This window comes from Arachis hypogaea, chromosome 14 (assembly GCF_003086295.3).
Source record: "Arachis hypogaea cultivar Tifrunner chromosome 14, arahy.Tifrunner.gnm2.J5K5, whole genome shotgun sequence".
Lineage (NCBI taxonomy): Eukaryota > Viridiplantae > Streptophyta > Magnoliopsida > Fabales > Fabaceae > Arachis > Arachis hypogaea.
Genome location: NC_092049.1, coordinates 2,222,659 through 2,242,923, shown reverse-complemented (window position 1 = coordinate 2,242,923; position 20,265 = coordinate 2,222,659). Strand labels below are relative to the sequence as shown.

General features: G+C 31.2%; 4 protein-coding genes across 6 annotated transcripts; 3 read left to right on the top strand and 1 right to left on the bottom strand.

Moving 5' to 3' along the window:
• Positions 1-2,472: 2,472 nt before the first annotated feature.
• On the bottom strand, positions 2,473-4,528 carry LOC112740916 (rho GDP-dissociation inhibitor 1). Its single transcript, XM_025789630.2, has 5 exons — positions 4,210-4,528; positions 4,060-4,126; positions 3,377-3,598; positions 3,176-3,300; positions 2,473-2,758 (listed from the first exon to the last, which is right to left on the bottom strand). The coding sequence occupies exons 1-5, from the start codon at positions 4,399-4,401 to the stop codon at positions 2,681-2,683; spliced, it is 684 nt and encodes a 227-aa protein (XP_025645415.1). The 5' UTR covers positions 4,402-4,528; the 3' UTR covers positions 2,473-2,680.
• Positions 4,529-10,231: 5,703 nt separating this feature from the next.
• Positions 10,232-12,585, top strand: LOC114925117 (uncharacterized). 2 transcript variants are annotated; one of them, XM_029291927.2, is made up of 2 exons: positions 10,244-11,012; positions 11,109-12,585. In XM_029291927.2, the coding sequence occupies exons 1-2, from the start codon at positions 10,302-10,304 to the stop codon at positions 12,504-12,506; spliced, it is 2,109 nt and encodes a 702-aa protein (XP_029147760.1). In that variant the 5' UTR covers positions 10,244-10,301; the 3' UTR covers positions 12,507-12,585. The 2 variants fall into 2 exon arrangements, with proteins under 2 accessions (XP_072069657.1, XP_029147760.1); XM_072213556.1 differs by having other exon boundaries at positions 10,232-12,585.
• On the top strand, positions 11,837-15,079 carry LOC112740533 (glutathione S-transferase U17). 2 transcript variants are annotated; one of them, XM_072213557.1, is made up of 4 exons: positions 11,837-12,813; positions 13,317-13,383; positions 13,555-13,877; positions 14,458-15,079. In XM_072213557.1, exons 3-4 carry the CDS (start codon positions 13,560-13,562, stop codon positions 14,830-14,832), a joined length of 693 nt encoding a protein of 230 aa, XP_072069658.1. In that variant the 5' UTR covers positions 11,837-12,813; positions 13,317-13,383; positions 13,555-13,559; the 3' UTR covers positions 14,833-15,079. The 2 variants fall into 2 exon arrangements, with proteins under 2 accessions (XP_072069658.1, XP_029147761.1); XM_029291928.2 differs by having other exon boundaries at positions 12,043-12,813; positions 13,344-13,383.
• A 547-nt stretch (positions 15,080-15,626) lies between these two features.
• On the top strand, positions 15,627-18,538 carry LOC112740915 (uncharacterized). The gene is made up of 7 exons (XM_025789629.3): positions 15,627-15,878; positions 15,979-16,016; positions 16,363-16,434; positions 16,505-16,739; positions 16,809-16,926; positions 17,539-17,661; positions 17,825-18,538. Exons 1-7 carry the CDS (start codon positions 15,821-15,823, stop codon positions 18,153-18,155), a joined length of 975 nt encoding a protein of 324 aa, XP_025645414.1. The 5' UTR covers positions 15,627-15,820; the 3' UTR covers positions 18,156-18,538.
• The last annotated feature ends 1,727 nt before the right edge of the window (positions 18,539-20,265 follow it).

Below are 20,265 nucleotides of genomic sequence, written 5' to 3'. Positions count from 1 at the left end.
GACGGATCCAGACATTTTAATATAGAAAGGTCGAATTTTAGATAATTTTTTTTCATTTTATAAAAATAATTAACATATAATTATTAGAGTTAATTTTTTAAAAGATTTATCAAAATATATACATATATATAATTATAAATTTTTTTTATAATTTTATTTTTAATATTACATAAAAAAAATATAACAATATCAATAGTACATTATAAAATTATAAAATACCAATAAATTATAGCGTATTTAGTTAAAAATTATCACATATCTTATTAATTAAATTAATTCTTTCAAAAATTTTAAAAAATTTAAAAATAAATTATAAATTATTAATTATTTAAAAGACACAATATCTTTATAGAATACAAGATATAAAATATCTTTATAAAAAATTTTCTTTTAACAATGTAAATTTAAAAGAAAAATGAGTATTTTTTACAAAAAAAAGAATATCTAAAATACATAATGTGATTACTAAAATATAACTACGTAAGTCATTATTAATATAATAATATAAATGTTAAATATGTTAATATAAAAAAATAAATAATTTTTTAAAAATAAATATTGAGATTATTATATAAAAACTAATTTGAAAGATATAAAGATTTAAGGATATGATATTAAATTAGTTAAGTAAAAAATAGTAGTGAATTAAATAATTAAGACATAAATTCATTAAATAATAAAAAATAATACATATAAAATTACTAAATTACATAATATTTTTTTATTTTTTAAATACATATCTCATATATAAGTATAGTTTTTTAAAATTTTGGGGGTCGAGACCACTACTCGCCCCTTTTTAGATCCATCACTGTTTACACTGTAAACAAGATAAATAATAAGATACAAAAACGTAAATTACATTCAAATTATTTATATCAATAAATAAAATATTAAAAATATTTATTTAAAAAAATCGTCTGTTTGACTGTTTTTGTACCATTTCACTAGAACAAATTATTCAAATGGCATCTGAAAATAATTTAAAATATGATAAGAAAAAAATTATTTTTTATAATTGACAAATAATTTTTATATTTAATAAATAATTTTTGTATTTAATTCAAATATTTTGTAAAAATATTTAAAAAATAACTATTTAAAAAGTTCAAACAAAATATCAGATTGAAATTTGAACTCTAAACATTTAAAAAAAAAAACTCAGTCATATTAAAAATAAATAATTTATTAGCACAAAAATATCAAATTTTAAAAATTTTATTTTTTAATAATACTTCAAATAAATTAACCTAAAATTTGAGCTTTAAAATCTCTTTTAAAAAATTTACATTTTATATCTATTTTTTTGTCAAATTTTTTATTTTTTAGGAATTCATTTTTTATTTGTATCTTTAAAAATTATTTTATCAACAATATAAATTTTTAGTTACCATTTCTCATTAGGTACATTTGTATACTACTATACATATGAGTCTTGTTTGTCAATAAATATTTAAATCGACCCTTAAATTATTTTAAATTAGACACTTTGATCTCTGATAAATTTTTATTCTCTTCAAATTTTTAAAAATTAATTCTGTCGGATAGATTGGTTTTACTGTCTTTTTCTTTTAAGAGAAAATAATTTGTGTTACGGTATTATTTTTTTAGAATTTAATTATCTTACAATAAAATTTATTAGAAACTGATTTATCTAATACACATATTAAAATTTTGATTAAAAGCAATTTGTTCGACTAGAGTAATTCTCAAGCATTTATAGATAATAAAAATTTATTAGAGACAAAAATGTCTAATCTAAAATTCTTTGAGAATCAATTTGAATATTTACACTTTGTTTGACAAGTCCAAATAATAATTAGTTAGTTCACTAATTTTTGTTTTAATGAAGATCTTTTAAAATAAAAAAATTAGTAAAATAAAAAATTAGTCACTCTTAAATTAAAGTAGTAGAACACACATTTTATAAAAATTATAAATTTAATAGTGATTAATTTTTTATCATTTTACTAACTCTTTACTTTAGAGAATTATTTTTTTTCTATAAATACATTTGTCAACCAATCAATTTTTTGAGTATTTTTAGTGTAGTTTAGTGAACATAAAAGCTATTATTTTGAATTTCAGTTGTATATTACTATGATGGCAAATATTATGGTTTTTGAGATGTATATTATAACTGTTGCGATGTGACATACTTTTATATTTCGAAAAGAATTGATTCTTAGTTTTATTGTGACTGAATTACTACTGATATAATTAAATTGCAATGAAATTATGGTCAATTCTTGATGCATTGTAATTTCATGCCGAATTTGCCTATTATATGATTGGGTAATGCTAGACAGAAAAAAAAAAAAGCCAGAATTTGTTTTATTTAACATTAATTAATTGTCGCAACAATTAATGAATGTTAAATAAGTAAGTTATGACTGTTTTTGCCTAATTTTCTTTGGTTACCAAACATTTTCGTATATGAGTTTAGAGAGAAAACTAACAATCTAGAGTCAATTAATTTATGAACAATTTCTTCACTTAAACGAAACCAACAACTTTGAGAACAATAGAAACAGAAACAGAGAGAAGGGAAAAAAAAAAAGCTAAACTTGAATTAACATTCGTCACACGAAGATAAAACAACATTGTCAAAGAGATTGGAGACATGAGGAAAAATAATAATGTCCCAACAATAAATAAGTTGAGCTTCAAATTCAGTCCCTCATTTTCCTCCCCAAGTCTTCCGAATTTCAAAGTGGTAACTCACATCCAAGTAACATTTTCGATCGTCATCTATAAACTGAAAAAGGCATGAAAATCAAATTACTTAGGTACACTAAATTAGTAATGTAACAAACTTAACAAACATTGTAAAACAAATGGAGTATTTACCCAAGTTTGTTGAACAAATTAAACATAGTTCAGGGTTCAACCAATAAAATTGTAGGAAAAATGAAAAATTATGGTAGATAATTAATAATTCATCGACTAATTGAAAATACAAAAACGTTTTTTATTTTCTAAAGCGCGAGACATCTAAATCGGATGACCTATTTGCCCTTATATATTTTAGACGGAAGGACTTAAATGTCTCATGTCTTAGAAAGTAAAAAATATTTTTGTATTTTCAATTAGTCAAAAAATTATGTGTTTTCGAATTATAAAGTCTAGGACATATTTATTTTTTTCTCTTAATTTTATTATTTTTTGGTTTTACCTTTGTTCTTGATGCATAAGTTCCCCTGGCAAAAATGCCAGTAGGGGTAGTTTCTTCTTCCAATTCATATGCATATGGCTCAAGCTGTGGACTAAATGTTCCACACATTCTATTTCTGCTGTCCACTGTTAACAAAAATCCCATGTAACAAACTTAATTATATGATAATCAAATTAATTAATCAAAGGGGTCCATTCTAACCTCTAACACCAGCTTTCCAGACAACATTAGTGTATTTGAGACCAGAGACAATGTTGTTTGAGACAGTGAATGTGAATTTCATTCGGAATTTGCTTCCTTCCTTAAGCACAAAGAGTGTCTTTTTAGGTTCAGTTGTGAATGGAATTGGCAATATTATGTCTTCATCTCTGTCTGGGGATGTAATGCTCAGTCTCACAATCTTCACTTCTGGATCTTTACTTTCTGGATTTCAACCCACAACGTTTGAAAATCGACACAAAATTTCATGAGTGAATACTCCATTCGCCCTCTGAAAATTACCTCGAAAGAACTACGAAACCCTTGACAAAAAAAATACCCGATTCAGCTCCTTTTTTGGGATTGATTAACTCTTGTGCCAAAAAAACAACATTAACTTTTTTTGGCACAGAGCTAATCAGTCCCATAAAAGTAAAGTTCAGGAAGCCGGATTGTGTATTTTTTTAGGTAATTGTGAGTGGCTATTTAGAGTTTTTTCTCAAATTTCATAGTATATATAATGTCAAAACAAAAACGCTATTTGTACACCAAAATCAGCCACTAAGTATTTGTATATAAATACACGTGTAGTTTAATTTATTTTCAGTGTATATTTTATACTAATAACTAATTTTGGTAGCTGATTTTAGTTCGAAAAAGCTAGAACTGATTTTGTTGGAAGTTACCTCCAACGGCAGATACATCAACATTTCCAAGTAGTTGTTCTTTCCATTTTCTCAAACTCTCATCATCCTTTTAAAAAGAAAAAAAAAATTATAATAAAAGAAACTTATTGAAAAAAAAAGTGAAGAAGAATAAAGAAAGAAGCTTATTACTTTATCTTTCTCAAGGTGTTCCTTGAGGCTAACCAGAGGACCAAGATCCAATTCCTTTTCAGTTTCACAACACTTGTTGTCATCATCAGCATCATGTTCTTCACATTGATCAACAACGTTATTCTTGTTCTTGTGCTCTTTCAAATTATTATCCTTGGTGGTGGTGGAGACAGTTCTAACAGCAGCAGCCATTTTGGTTGAGTCAGAGAAAGTAGTTAGTGGTAAAACTTTGAATATTTTTGGGTGTCAAACTTAGAGAGAATTTTTGTCTTTTTTTTTTTTTTTTTTTGAGGAGAGATTTTGCTTTGCTGTTTCGTGTGACTCGTTCAAGACTGAGACACTTATATATAAATGGAGAGGATTTTTTTTTTTTTTTATTAAAGATGGGAGATTTGAACCCGCAACCTCTTAATTGAGTATAGAAAGACTATGTCATTTGAGCTATAACTCATTGGCATATGGAGAGGATTTGTTATTTACATAATAGTTTAGAAGTAATATATTTTCAATATCCAAAATCAAAATAAAATAAATTGATAAAAAGAAAGGACGATCTTATTTTTGTTACATCAGTCTAACACTAAGATGAACTACGAATTATCTAAACTAATTATTTTTTAAAAAATACTATCTTCACCAAAAAATTAGTTACTAAATTAATTTTTATATATTTGTATATAAATATATGTGTTAAATTTATTATTAATATATATTTTATATCTACAGTAGAAGAAGTCACCAAATATATATATATATATATATATATATATATATGTTATATTGATAATTGATTTTTTATATGCTAACTTTTTTATATCACGATCAATTTAATATATTTACTTATTTACAAAACAGTACAAAGTTAGATCCAAATTTTTGAATATGTATCTAAATAGATCTCTAAAATGCGTTTTGATGAAATCGAAGTAAGTAGCCAATGTCATCATTCTTGGCAATCTCTCTTAGTGCATGTTTGGCCGCCATTATTTTGTTAAAAAAATAATCTTTTTTCAATAAAAAAAGATATTTTTTCAATAAAAAAAGATCTTTTTTTATTTTTTAACATGTTTGGCAAATTTCTAGTAGTAAAAGTAAAAGTACTAGTAAAATAAAAAAAAGATCTTTTTTGAAAAACTGTAATTTACATCTTTTTTAAAAGATCTTTTTTCTTTAAAAAAAAAGATATTTTTTATGTAATAAATAAACAAAAAAGTACTTTTATATTGTTATATCCAAACATAATTGATTGATAAAAAGACATTTTTACATGAGATATCCAAACATAAAATTACTTTTACTTTTCTATAAGATCTTTTAAAAAAAGATAACTCGAAAAAAGATCTTTTCTTAGAAGCTCACCCAAACAAGTCCTTAGTAGATTATTAAATCTACTTAACTGAGATTGATTTGCATTAAAAAGGTGGCTCCCAATTGATACCTCTCTCTCCCAAACTCCTTTAAATGACAATGAAAATAATTAAGGTTCTAAAATCTGAATTGATCATTGAATTAAATATTTATCATTGAATCACTAGATATTTAATGGTTTAAAGATTTAATTGAAATTTAATTGAAATTAAAGAAAATATAATAAAATAATATATTTAAATATTAAATATATAATTTTTAAAAAAATTATTTTTTTTGTAATTTATTATTTTAAATTATTAAACTCTTAAAAAATTATTTCAGTTCAATAAGTTAATTGAATTTGTAATTGATTTTTAACTGGTTCACTCCAAATATTTTTTTGCCTTAAATCTAACCGATCTGATAATTAATTTTTAGTTAATCGGATCAAACTGACTAATTTTGTCTTATTTTTAAAACTATGAAAATAATAAATAAAAATTATATAACTTAACTGAAAAATTATATAATTAGGAGGAGTCGTTGTTAGTGGGGTTCATAGACGATCTGGTGGAGATGATCAATGAGGATGATGCTTTGGCTTTGGAGATGCAATCGACTTTTGAGGAAGTTAGAGAAGTAGTGTGAGATTGTGAATCATATAAGGCTCCCGTAGTAACGGTTACAACAAGAATTTCATAAAGAAGTGTTGGGATGAAATTTAAGGGTGTGCATGGATCGGATAAAAACCGGGTTTGATGTGACTCAAATCCGACCCGAAATATATACCGGGCCTATTTATTAGATCTGAATCCGGCACTAGACCCGATAAAGCCTATACACTTTCGGGCCATGATTATACTGGGTAAAAATCGGGTGAAAATCAGGACGTTAACATTACATTACCTTAATACCTTCTTATAAGCTAGCATGTGAAAATATTCAAATTTCTAAGACTCCAACCATTATTTGACATGTTAAAATTCACTTAGAAAAATATAACAAGAACCAACTATTCTCTAAAATTAAAGCATAACCATAATCAATACTAATATTGTCTAATAACATCAAATATTTAAATCAATATAAATAACACAATATTGTGCATTAGTCTAAAATCTTATGCATTTTGAACACAAAACATTAACTTATAGTCTTATAATAACTAATAACACAAAATATTAAGGTTTACAATACTTAAATTCCACATAAGAATAGCTATCATCCATCACTAATAACACAAAATATTAATTGTGTATGATGACCGGGCCACCGGGCCGAGTTCAGGTGGCACGAGCCATGGCCCGGAACCGACCCGAAATAATGACCGGGTATATTTTTGAGACCCGTACCTGACTCTAGACCCGGTGAAATCACACCAAATTAGTCTCTAAAGTGTTTGGGGCCAGACCGGGTCTTCAGGTCGGGCCGGGCCATGCACACCCTTAATGAAATTGGTTCTGAATTCACGGGAGCGGTGTTGGACTTTTTCCGGTCCTCTAGATTACCGGCGGATGCTAATCTCACTTGGGTTGCACTGGCACCTAAGTTTACTGGAGCAAAGGAAATCAAGGACCTCAAGCCGATTAGTATGGTCGGGTGTGTGTACAAAGTCATTTCTAAAATGCTGGTTAGGAGAATGCAAGCAATAATGCCACGACTAGTAGGCGAGACACAGAGTGCTTTTGTTAAGGGGAGAAAGATTCATGACGAGGCTCTTATTGCTTGCGAAACTGTTCAATGGATTAAACTGAGAAAGAAGGAAGCTGTGATAATAAAGTTAGACTTCCAGAAAGCATATGATAGAGTCAAGTGAAGTTTCGTGAGTCTTGTATTACAGAAGATGGGATTTGGAAGAAGATGGAGGGGATGGGTTATGGAGTATGTTAGTACCTGCTCTATGTCAGTATTGATAAACGGTTCGCCCTCTAAGCCGTTTAAGATGGAAAGGGGCCTACGACAAGGTGATCCGCTGTCTCCATTTTTGTTTGTCCTTGTCGTTGATGTTTTACATAGGATGTTTGGGGAGGCGGTTTGAAACGGGCGCATATCCCGCTACTGGTTGGTAGAGATCATATTGAGCTGTTGGAAGCCAATTGTTGACAAAGTGAAGGAAAAACTTAGCATATGAAAAGCCAAGGTTCTCAATAAAGTCGGTTTAGTGTACTTGGTTATCATTTGTTGGAAGATAATGGTCATGCCTGGAGACGTTGAAGGAACATTTTATAAGTTGGACTGAGAGCTAGCAAGGAGGAGCGCAAGAGGTGGTTGATGTATTTTTGTGCGATTGTCTGGAACATCTGGTACGAAAGGAATAGAATGATTTTTCAGAATAAAAGAAAAGGGGTTGACGAGATTATCCATATGTCCTTCATGAACTATAAAGAGTGGTTAGATCCTTTTTGTTGTTGATGGCAATGTCAGAGATGACAAGAAGATAAATATTGGTGTTTTTTTGAGTTGGGTAGCTTTTACTTTATGGTTTACGCTAGTATTTGGTTGTTTCTTTCGCTCTACTTGTTGTGTTGAAGTTCTTTTTTTTAAAAAAAAAAAAAAACTTAACTGAAAAACAATTCAAGGGATATGATTTGGTTGTATCAAACGTTGAATAATTGCATATAATGATCTAGTTAACTTCAATGTAAAAAAGCAATAAATGGATGAATTCTAACTTAGAATAAAAATGAAAAATACAAAATAGCATCTGATGAGGAAGTTAAAAATATTAGGCCCTAATTTGCGAAAAAAAAAATTGTTTTCTAATTATAATAATGTGTTCGTTCCTTCACGATTTGGACATTAACGACCCAAAAGGCTAAATAACCTACCACTGAATGCTTATATCACCCTTTAAGTGATGAATGCTGAAAGAAGGCCCAATATAAACTCAAAACTACCATTACACAACCTGGCCCAAGAGCCAAGCATGGGTGCACCTACTTGATAATATGTAGTAAAAAATATAGTTAAATTATTTTATATTATTTTAAATTAATTATATTTTTTAATTATAAATAATTATTGTTATAAATATAAATTTTATTAAACACTTACCAAAAAGTAACAAATATTTTTTTTTAATTATAACATAATTTTTTTGTAATTATATAATATTTATTAGTGTTATTTTTTTAATAATTGTACATAATATATAACAATATAATAGGTATAGAATAATCAATTAATTATTAAAATTTAAAAATAATAATTACTTTGGTATAAATATAAAATAAAAAGATTTATTTAAAAAAATTAAAATTTTATATAATTATTTAAGTGAGATCAATTTTACCGATTCAACCGGTAATTCATCGATTAAACCAATAAATTAGTGAACCAATACTCTCATCGATTTGACCACTGGTTCAGTCTGACAACTAATTATAACAGGAAAAAAAAAACACTTCAGTTTATTTTCCAACTGTATCAATTGCACAGCCTCTATGAGATGATATAATGGTGAAACAACAAAATGTGTTTTCGTTTTTGGTTTTTTTATGGGCAAAGACTGGTCTTCTTGAGATTTATTTTTAAAAGTTGTTATATAGTCTGCTCAGATTTTGTTGTGGGACATGGGGAACTATGGTCTGCTCAGATGTTGTCTTTAGTTATTAGAAAGGTTTGCTATTTTAATTATAAAGATTTGCTCTTTCTCAATTTCTATTGAGCTTATTACATCATGCTTCTCCCTTGGGGCTAATAGCAGAATGGGGTCGCTTGCAAATGGATGGATGGTGATGACTCTTGTTAATCTTGGTTTATCTATTTATATTTGTTTAGATTGTTAAATGCTGGTTAATTCAGCATAGGCTTTTGAGAACTTATATTTGCCATGGTTGATGAATATTGCCAATTATACATTCGCCTTGTGTTTATCCTCATTTTTGTTAATTTTTGTGATAACAACCTTGTTAAAAATTTTAAATTGTCCATAAATTGTGTGTTTATATATATTTTATTTATTAGTTATTATAAAACGATTATTCTGGCAAATTATGATTGAACCAGTTAGATTAATAAATCAATGAACTAATAATTATAGCAGTTTGATGACCGGTCTAATTTTCAAAACCTTGGTGATAAGAGAAAGAGAATACTAGTTAGAGAGAGAAGGATTATAAATTTTTTAAGTTAAAGGATATTATAAGATTTTAAATATAGCTATTAATTAGTAATTATGTTGAATGTAAAATTGTATTGTGTAAAATAGATATATTAAGAATATAAAATCTTGAAATTTGTTGATATTATGTGGCAATTATGTTGAATGGAAAATTTAATTGTAAAGTAAAAAAATATTGCTAGGTAACAAACTTCTTTTTAACCAATATTATCTAGTTTTTTTTAAATTATTTTGTTTATCTTAAATTTTAAATCATAAATTTTTAGTTCTAATTCGTAAATTATAAATCTAAATACTAAAGCTACTGTGTTTACTAACTAAAAGTTAATTTCTTATACTTTTTCAAATAGATATATTAGGAATATAAAAGCTTGACATTTTTTGTATGTTAATAATTAAATAATTTTGCCAAGAAGTAATAGCTCAAATGACATAGTCTCCCCATACTCAATTAAGAGGTTGCGAATTCGAGTCTCTTGATAAAAATAAATAAATAAATAATTTATTTATTTATTTATTTATCTAAACCGGTTTATTAACAGAATTACAGGTCCGGTTCTGGTAACCTTGTCCATACTAGAAGGAGCATGGCATCCATTGCCGGATTTTTGTCTTTCACATGAAGAGAGCAACAGCTGCAGCTATCTCCTCCTATCTTCAACGCTTTCACCATCTCCCACTTCCCACTTTCGCTTCTCTCAGAACCTTTTCTTTTTTCGGCCCATCCAATCCCAGGCCTTTCCCTGATTACTCCCTTAAGAAACCCACCGTCACTGACACCCACTTCGTCCACCGCATCTCCACCACCATCAAGCAACGCCGCTCCGAGCCACTCCGCCGCATTCTCAAACCCTATGAGTCAAAGTTCAAACCCGATCACTTCATATGGGTCCTCATGGACATCAAGAACGACTACAACCTTGTCTTGGATTTCTTCAACTGGGCTCGCCTTAGAAGGGACCCTTCCTTGGAAGCACTCTGCATTGTGCTTCAGATTTCTGTGGCTGCCAGGGATCTCAGGATGGCGCAGAGGCTCGTTTCTGAGTTCTGGGGCAGGCCGCGTTTGAATGCACACCAAGTGTTTGATGTTTTTACTGAGAGGTTGATTTACACTTATAAGGATTGGGGTGCTGATCCCCATGTGTTTGATGTGTTTTTTCAGGTGATTGTCGAGTCTGGGATGCTTCTAGAAGCTGGGAAGTTGTTTTATAAGCTGCTGAGTTATGGTGTTGTTTTGTCTGTAGATTCCTGTAACTTGTTTCTCACGAGGCTAGGGGGAAGTTTCAAGGGGATGTGGACAGCGGTTCGGGTGTTCAGGGAGTATGCCGAAGTAGGTGTTTGTTGGAAGACTATGTCTTATAATATTATTCTTCATTGTCTTTGTAACCTGGGGAAAATAAGAGAAGCTCATACTTTGCTTATACAGATGGAGTTTAGGGGGAATGTTCCTGATGTTGTAAGTTATAGCACTATGATCAGTGGTTATTGTCAGGTTGGAGAAGTAGAGAAGGTCTTGAAGCTCGTCGAAGAATTGCGTCGGAAGGGATTAACACCAAATGAGTATACCTTCAATAACATACTTGTCCTTCTTTGTAAGGCTGGTGAGGTAGTCGAAGCGATGAAAGTGTTGAGGCAGATGTCAAAGCAGGGTGCTTTTCCTGATAATGTTGTCTATACAACTTTGATAAGCAGTTTTTGCAAGTCTGGGAATGTTTCTGCTGCATACAAGCTCTTTGATGAAATGAGGCATAAGAAAATCAATCCTGATTTTGTGACGTATACTTCGGTGCTTCACGGCCTGTGCCAAACTGGACAGATGGTGGAAGCACACCAACTGTTTAGTGAAATGATTGGTAAAGGGTTAGAACCAGATGAAGTTACTTATACTGCTCTAATTGATGGGCATTGCAAGGCAGGGGAAATGAAAGAGGCCTTTTCTATTCACAACCAGATGGTTCAAAAGGGTCTGACTCCAAATATCATAACTTATACTGCATTAGTTGATGGCCTATGTAAACGTGGAGAGGTAGATATAGCGAATGATCTTCTTCATGAGATGGCTGGAAAGGGCCTTCAGCTAAATCTTTGCACGTACAATGTAATGGTCAATGGTCTTTGTAAGATAGGAAATATAGAACAAGCAATAAAACTTATGGAAGAAATGGATCTGGCAGGGTTTTATCCTGACACTATTACATACACTACAGTCATGGATGCGTATTGCAAGATGGGGGAAATGGCGAAGGCTCACGAGTTGCTGAGAATTATGCTTGATAAGGGGCTTCAGCCTACAGTTGTTACATTCAATGTATTAATGAATGGGTTTTGCATGTTAGGGATGGTGGAAGATGGTGAAAGACTAATCAAATGGATGTTAGAGAAGGGCATAATGCCAAATGCAACGACATTCAATTCTCTTATGAAGCAGTATTGCATTAGAAATAACATGCGTGCGACTACTGAGATTTATAAGGGGATGCTTGCTCAAGGAGTGAAGCCTGACAGTAACACATATAACATTTTGATTAAAGGGCACAGTGTGGCTAGAAATATGAAAGAGGCGTGGTATTTGCATAAAGAAATGGTGGAAAAGGGCTTCACTCTTACCGCTGCTTCATATAGTGCTCTTATCAAAGGTTTTTGTAAGAGGAAAAAATTCGCAGAGGCTAGGCAGCTATTTGAGGAGATGAGAATCCAAGGTTTGGTTGCAGATAAAGAGATATATGACATTTTTGTTGATGTAAACTATGGAGAAGGGAACTGGGAAATTACCCTTGAGCTTTGTGATGAAGCAATAGAGAAATGTCTTATTAAGAGAAATTAGTTGAATGTTGTCCGTGTATGATGGAATTATCAGAGGTAGCAATTTTGTGCGCATAACTTGCAGACCATAAGCAGCAATTACACTCATTATTGAGACAGTGAGATTGATGTCCATGTATATTGCTAAGAGTAGATTATCATACATTCATACTAACATACACAGAACACAGGAAATAGTGTGTTCTCAAATTCAATTATTCAACATGACACCTAAGATTCTCTCCAAGGATATTTGTGGTCGAAGTTGGGACACTGCCAGATGCTACATCCTGGATCCCTTTGTCTCCCTTGCATGTAGAAAAACAAAGGTAATTTTCATTGTTTTTTGGAAATATGTAAATAGTTCTTTTAAATGAAAGGAAATTCATACAACCTAATTTTTTCCTAATATAGTTTTTGACATCCTTCATAACTTCTTATAGATCTCTGTATTTGGCGATGGTGGATTTTAAAATTGATATAGATGCTGGAATTTCATAATCTTATTGAAAAAAGTTTGTCTTTTATTTTCTTGCAAAAATTACAACACATAATATGTAAAACCTTGAAGAATTAGTGGTGGGTGGGTGCTACTTCTAAACACAACTTCATCTAGCATTCCATGTTCGCATTATGCAATAAACTCTCTGACCTTGTGATAAATTATCTAATCTTTGTTGCCATTGGCTTATTCTTCTACTTATAGTTATCCACATTAACAAATCAGATGAAAGGATTTGATGCTCATATTTCATCTGGCATACAATATATACATATAGAGAGAATCTAATGATCGTGCATACTTCATGGTACTGTACAACGTTCTTAAAAGTTATACATACCGTGATCATTGGTGCAGGAAAACAAGGAGACCAACAAGTAGCTCGAGTAAATTACTGGTAGGTACTTGTTAGTTTGGTAGCCTTGTACACATTCATCTACCATTCCACCTTTGCATTTATGATCTAGACTCTCACATCAACTAACCTTTTTGCCATTGATTCATTCTTCTATATAGTCATACATATACCAAAAGTAACTTAAAAGAGTTTTAACCTTATTTCCTGAAGAAACCATGACAAAGAGTGAAGTAAAGCTGTTGGGGGCATGGCCTAGTCCATTTGTTATGAGGGCTAGGATAGCTCTTAACATCAAATCAGTGAGCTATGAGTTCCTTGAGGAGACATTTCAACCTAAGAGTCAGCTCCTTCTTGATTCCAACCCTGTTTACAAGAAAGTCCCTGTTCTCATTAATCAAGACAAACCTATCTGCGAGTCCTTGATCATTGTGCAGTATGTGGATGATGTCTGGTCCTCTGGCCCATCCATTCTCCCTTCTGAGCCTTACGACCGTGCCATTGCACGCTTCTGGGCTACCTATCTCGATGACAAGGTACACAATGATACTCCACCTTGTCAAGGTTTTCTAGCTGTTATATGTCAAATGTTTTTTGTTTGCTTAACTTGATTGAAAATTATCATCATTCATCAATTACCATAAAGCCAATCTCCATTTGCCACCTATTTTAGGAGAGGTTTTAACTGTTTTGCTTATTAATATACAGCTAATCTTTTGACAAAAAAATTTCAAAAGCATAAAACGACATCACAGGGGAAATTATGTAATACTATAAAAGTTAAAAAAGAAAACTCTTTACATTACTTTGGAACACTTAATACAGCATTCTCTCATACAAATAGTCAGTATTTTATTTTATTTTGATGCATGTATACCTGTCTATTGATATATACTTTACATTAATATAAGCATCCCCTACTATGTTTATACATGATATATTTAAGATTCATTTTTCTTTAATCATGTGTCACATATGTGTGGACAAACTTGTGTTAAAATATTATTTTTATGAATACAAAATAGTCAATACACAAAATTGCATAGTACAATTTTTTTATGTGCAAGTTTTGGAATGATGAAATTTAAGTGTGGAAATGATTCTGTGATTTTGCAGTGGTACCCGACCTTGAGATCTGTTAGAGGAGCAAAAGGAGAGGACGAGAGGAAGAAGTTGATAAAGGAGGTCGGAGAAGGATTGACATTGCTTGAGGATGCACTTAACAAGATAAGCAGAGGCAAAGACTTCTTTGGTGGTGACCAAATTGGTTACTTGGACATTGCATTTGGGTGCTTCTTGGGATGGCTGAGGGTGACAGAGTCACTCACTGGGGTGAAGTTGCTTGACCAAGTTAAGACACCTTGTTTGGCGAAATGGGCTGAGAGGTTCTGTGCACATGGTGCTGTCAAAGATGTTATGCCACAAACAGAGAAGCTTGTTGAGTTTGCTAAGATGTTAATGGCCAAAATGGCTGCTTCTACTCCAAATTAAAAAGTTCCTTATACAAGGTAGCAGGGAACTTATTCTATGCCATGCTTCATGAGATTCTAATGTAGTAGGGAATTGGAAGATCCGAATATGAATAATGTTTTTCATGATTTTAGTTTCATGTTAATTTCTTGTCACAGAAATGCGATAATAATTTAGATTCTAATGTTTTAATTTTTTTTTTTCAATTATTTAATAAGGTGTGATATCTCATTTTACACAATACCAAAATGGCCGCTGCTTTCTCCAATTTTGCTCCATAATCAGGAAATCCTCTCTCCCATATTCTCACCAATGTTGGACTTGGTCCACGCAATTATAGTCAAAACTAAAAGAAAAAAAAAACTGATTTTGGTAAATAATGTTTTTATACTTTATTTAAAAAAATTTAATTTTGATTTGATTAAAAATAAATAAATAATCATGTTTATATTAATGGTGTGAATAATTAATATTCAAAAAAAATAAATGTAATTAAATAATAATATAAAACTATTAACCATCAAAATTAAACCCATACAAAAATCTCCTATCTTCAAATTTATACTCTGACCCATGATACTTCAAAGTCCATTAAAAAAAAAACTAATCCCAGATCCTATTCCCAAAGATAGAGAAAATCGAGATTATACGTGAAATCGAAAAATAAATTAAGTATGTAAAACGTAAAATTTTAACAAGATTTAAATCGTAAAATCGTCAGATCTAATATAAATTTCGTAAAATCGATTAACTCATTTAAAATCGTAATATCGGAAGATTTTAAGAATTAAATCGAGATTCTAGCTATGATTCCCATTTTGGTGAAGAGTAAAACTAAAAGATATGTGACACACACTCACAGTGTGTGTTCCTTATCCTCATGATATATGTAGTGTATGTTGCCTCTACGCTTCCAACAACTAACACACTCATTCTTTCTCTAGTCTATAGCTCCCTCGTCCTGTAAATTGCAACATGATATGACTTAACGAGATAAGAGGACACTAGAATGTCGTGCTTCTTAGTGCCCCACTTCAACTTCAACGCCCTCCCCGACACCCTTCTCAGTAACCGTCTTCGTTCTCTGCTTTTTCTATTATTTCAATTGCTATTGGATTCCATTATCGCTTCTTTTTGCTGTCCTTACATTAAATCAAATATAATCAGGAGAAAACTTGTGTTCACATCAGCCACTACCCTCTCAGGTACACCTATCATTATTGTTACATTTTTATATTTGGACGGAGAGAGGGAGAGAATTATCCAATACACAGATACAAGATCGATTCAGAAATCACTAGCTGTGTTGTAGCTTTTATTTGAAATGGTCAAATTAGCATTTGTGTGAACACCAACAACGGTTAATTTCTCGTGTGAAGTTGATAGTTGAGAATCGCTAAATGATAATTTAGTCAGACCTAACAAATTATTTAACAACTATTACTTATCAACTTCATATGAAGTTAAACTGTGTTTTCACTATACTGCTTAAAAGGGGTAGAGGCAAAGGAAGTGATTATCTCTATTCACTCTCTGTCTTTCTCTCTGCAGAGACTCCTCCAATGTTCAACCTCAGCTTCACATTCAACCTCCAATAACTACCGACCGGCTGTCATTCTTCCCGTTAGTCTTCTCTACTCTTTTGTGATATGATTTGATTTGAATTTTGATGTCATTCATCACTCATTATCAGGGCTTGGGGAACAACTCCGGCGACTACCACAAGTTAGAGCAAACTCTAGAGGATAAGTACGGCGTGCCCACGGTGGTGGCAAAGGTGTCAAGAGTTGATTGGCTCCGTAACGCTGCCGGTTTGGTAGACCCCAATTACTGGCGTGGCACCCTTCAGCCAAGGCCTGTCCTTGATTGGTATTTGAAGAGAGTTGATGATGCGGTTCAAGAGGCTAAGCTCTTGGCACAACAACAAGGTCCTCCTTCTCTTCTTTTCTTACATCCCTTAATTAAGGCATAACCAACCTTAGCTTGTGTTGTAACAGATGCAAGTATATCCCTCATTGGCCACTCCGCAGGAGGATGGCTTGCGCGTCTCTATATGCAAGATTTTGAACTCTCCCACCATGTATCCTTGTTATTAACTCTTGGAACTCCTCACCTGTAATTAGTTCCTTTTCCAATTTGTTCTATCCATCATTATACTCCTGTCCTTTAAGAGGTATTGTCAAATTTCGAGAGCTCGTTAAATTAGTTATTGACTTTTAGAATTGACCAAATTGATCCCTAAATTTACAAATCATAAATCTCTATTCGTCCAATCAAAACTATCAGACTAACACTTTAACATTGTATGTCAGTGTTAATGACAGCTGAATTAGAGAAAAAGAAGATTTACGATTTGTATCTTCAGGAACTAATTTAGTCTTTGAAGAGTGCTAGGGACCAGCAATTTTTGTGATTTGTAGCCATCAATGATGATTTTAATGGTGTGAGATTGGTGTGAGATTTCATCCAATAGCTCACTTTTCTTTGTTGGTTACATGCTGGCCAGAATTTGAAAAAGTTGCTAGCCCCTAAACTTTTTCTTTAGTCTTTTCCAAAAGTCATGGACTGTTTTAATGAGTGATGATAATTTTAGGGACTATATTAGTCATTACCTCTTTCTTTTTGTAATCGGAAATTTTGTATTGTTAATGAACTGGACAGTTAGCATGAGAATGAGGGAGTAAAGAAATAAAGTTGCTGCTAATGATGAAATAATTGTGTTTTCAGCCCTCCTCCAAAAGGCGTGGCAGGGGTTATTGATCAAACTCGGGGCCTCCTTGATTATGTCGAAAAGAACTGCTCTAAAGCTGTTTACACCCCTCAACTTAAGTACGTGTGTATTGCAGGAAGGTATATATATACTTTACGGTTTTACTTTCCCTGATAATGAACATACTTACTAAAGTAATGATAAGTAGTTGAGACTTGAGGGTTAGTAGTAAGTAGATGAATATTTATGAGGTTAGTTGGTAATATTCCTATAAATAGCATGACTCTTGTATCATTACTAAAGGTACATTCAAGGAGCTCCGCTTTGGGGCAGCTCAAATTCAGTTGCAAACGCAGAATTTGCAGTTCCAGAAGGTGAAGGTGTAAACATGAAGCCGGAAAGTGGAAGCACATTACGTGGTCGCATTGTTGGGCAAGGTTACAAGCAGGTGTGTGGGGAAGCAGAGGTGTGGGGTGATGGCGTGGTACCTCAAATATCAGCTCACTTGGATGGCGCACTTAACATTTCTTTGGATGGTGTTTACCACTCACCGGTGGGTTCAGATGATGAACTCAGACCATGGTATGGCTCCCCCTCTGTGTTGGATCAATGGATACAACACCTCCTTCATTAACCAGCATGGTTGCTATAGAGAAATGCCAGACGTCATTTGTTTTTGGCCATCAGTTAGCCATCAACTCAATTTCTTTAGTTTAGTTTTTTTAATCTAATAATCCAACAATATACTTTATTTTATATTTTTAAATATGATAACTAACTGATGGTCAAAACAATAAATTCTGTTGGCCTTCTAGTATTTTTGGGTACTATATATATGTTCCCTTTTATTTTCTTTACACCTTGTATCCATTTTGTTACCATATATTAGGTAGAAGAGTAAATAGAGAAAATAAACGTATAGTAGATTTACACATTTATTTTTCTTATCTATCTGGACAGTAATTGTCTATATTCAATTTTTTAAATAATACTTGACTTCTGTGTATTTGTATGAAACTATGAATCACACATACTTATTTTTCTTTATAATAAATATTTACTTTTTTATAAAAATATATTTAAAAAATACTATGTGTAGACAAAAAAAATATATAAATATACGTATAATTTAATTTATTTTTTATATATTTTTTATATTTTAATATGTATTTTATAATAATAACTTATTTTAATATACATCTAATATAACTTATATATTTATAAGCTGTGCTCGGCTTATGGCCGTTTATCCGTTATGATAGTGTTAATCATGGCAATAAAGTAATTTAGAGCGATTTAAAGTCGTTTAGAGTACGTCGATTTCATAAGTTCGAACTATAATTACGGGTGGAAATTCAGGTGCAGTTGACTTCACGTGAAGTTGATAATTGAAAGCCGTTAGATGAAAATTTAGTCAAATCAGTCAAATCATCTAACGGCTTTCAGCTATTAACTTCACGTGAAGTCAATTGCACCTGAGTTTCCACCATAATTACGATGAAAATTTAGTCAAATCAATCAAATCATCTAACGACTTTCAGCTATTAACTTCACGTGAAGTTAACTGCACCTGAGTTTTTACTATAATTACGACTGAATTATAACGGGTACAAATTAGAGTGCATCAATAAATTTTTTTTAAATAACTACAATTTTAATTTCTTAATGCGCAAATTACACTATCACCTCTAACTCAATTACTCCTTTCTCTGTCATGTTGAACGATCTATACCGACTTTTTTTCATCAACCTTTTAATATATATTGGTGAAAACTCAGGTGGAGTCGACTTCACATAAAATTGATAATTAAGAGCCGTTAAATGATTTGACTGATTTGAATAAATTTTCATCTAACAGTTCTCAGCTATCAACTTTATGTGAAGTCGACTGCACCTGAGTTTTCACCATATATATTTTAAAAAGTGTCCCACCCCGGTCAAAAGCTCTCAGGCATTACCATGGAGATCCCTGATAGAGTCTAGTTCTCCTGCTCCTCCGATAAAGTCATCAAAGTCGGAGAACCAGTGAAATCAAACTAATATTAATTTGGTTTTATTAGGAACCAACTAGGGATGAAACTAACTCTAACAAACCAATTGAAAAAATAATTCAGTTATAAAACAAAACAAAAAATAATTTTTTATCATTCTAATTTTTCGAATTTCAAAATAAAAAATAAAAGAGTTGGTTTAGTTGGTCTATAATATAGTTGACTTTCTAGATTTTTTCATTTTAATTAGAAGGATAAAGTATATTTTTTACCCCTAAAATTTGACAAAAGTTTCAAAAATACCTCTAAGCTTTATTTTATTTTAATTTTGTTTCATAAATTTTCGATTGTATTAAATATATCCCTATCAGCTAATTTTTTAAAAATTTTAAGACCAATTCAACAATAATTTCATAACAACAACCCTCAACATAAGCAAATCAAATATAATTTTCATGTATTATTGTTAGATTGATCTTAAATTTTTTGAAAATTTAGCTATGGGAAGTATATTTGATGCAAATAAAAAATTTTTGAGACAAAATTGAAACAAAATAAAATATAAGAGTATTTTTAAAACTTTTGACAAACTTTATGAACAAAAAATATACTTGTTCCTGCGTGAAAAGAGGTCTCCGAAGTATAACTTGTTCTGCTAGTGCTTGAACTTGCTTTCCTTGGAGTGAGAGGAAAGAACATCGTCTTCTTGTAAGGACGGCGGCGTTGGGCACCTGCAAAAGGACTCCAACGCTC

What these genes read in the sequence shown, in the direction of transcription:
- LOC112740915 (XM_025789629.3), top strand. Translation starts at nt 15,821, where the DNA reads ATGTCGTGCTTCTTAGTGCCCCACTTCAACTTCAACGCCCTCCCCGAC. An exon ending in GACCGGCTGTCATTCTTCCC is followed by an intron (nt 16,435 to 16,504) that starts GTTAGTCTTCTC and finishes ACTCATTATCAG; the next exon opens with GGCTTGGGGAACAACTCCGG. An exon ending in ACTCTTGGAACTCCTCACCT is followed by an intron (nt 16,927 to 17,538) that starts GTAATTAGTTCC and finishes TTGTGTTTTCAG; the next exon opens with CCCTCCTCCAAAAGGCGTGG.
- LOC114925117 (XM_072213556.1), top strand. Translation starts at nt 10,302, where the DNA reads ATGAAGAGAGCAACAGCTGCAGCTATCTCCTCCTATCTTCAACGCTTT.
- LOC112740533 (XM_072213557.1), top strand. Translation starts at nt 13,560, where the DNA reads ATGACAAAGAGTGAAGTAAAGCTGTTGGGGGCATGGCCTAGTCCATTT. An exon ending in CTACCTATCTCGATGACAAG is followed by an intron (nt 13,878 to 14,457) that starts GTACACAATGAT and finishes GTGATTTTGCAG; the next exon opens with TGGTACCCGACCTTGAGATC.
- LOC112740916 (XM_025789630.2), bottom strand. Translation starts at nt 4,401, where the DNA reads ATGGCTGCTGCTGTTAGAACTGTCTCCACCACCACCAAGGATAATAAT. An exon ending in CTGGAAAGCTGGTGTTAGAG is followed by an intron (nt 3,301 to 3,376) that starts GTTAGAATGGAC and finishes TTTTGTTAACAG; the next exon opens with TGGACAGCAGAAATAGAATG. An exon ending in CTTATGCATCAAGAACAAAG is followed by an intron (nt 2,759 to 3,175) that starts GTAAAACCAAAA and finishes TGCCTTTTTCAG; the next exon opens with TTTATAGATGACGATCGAAA.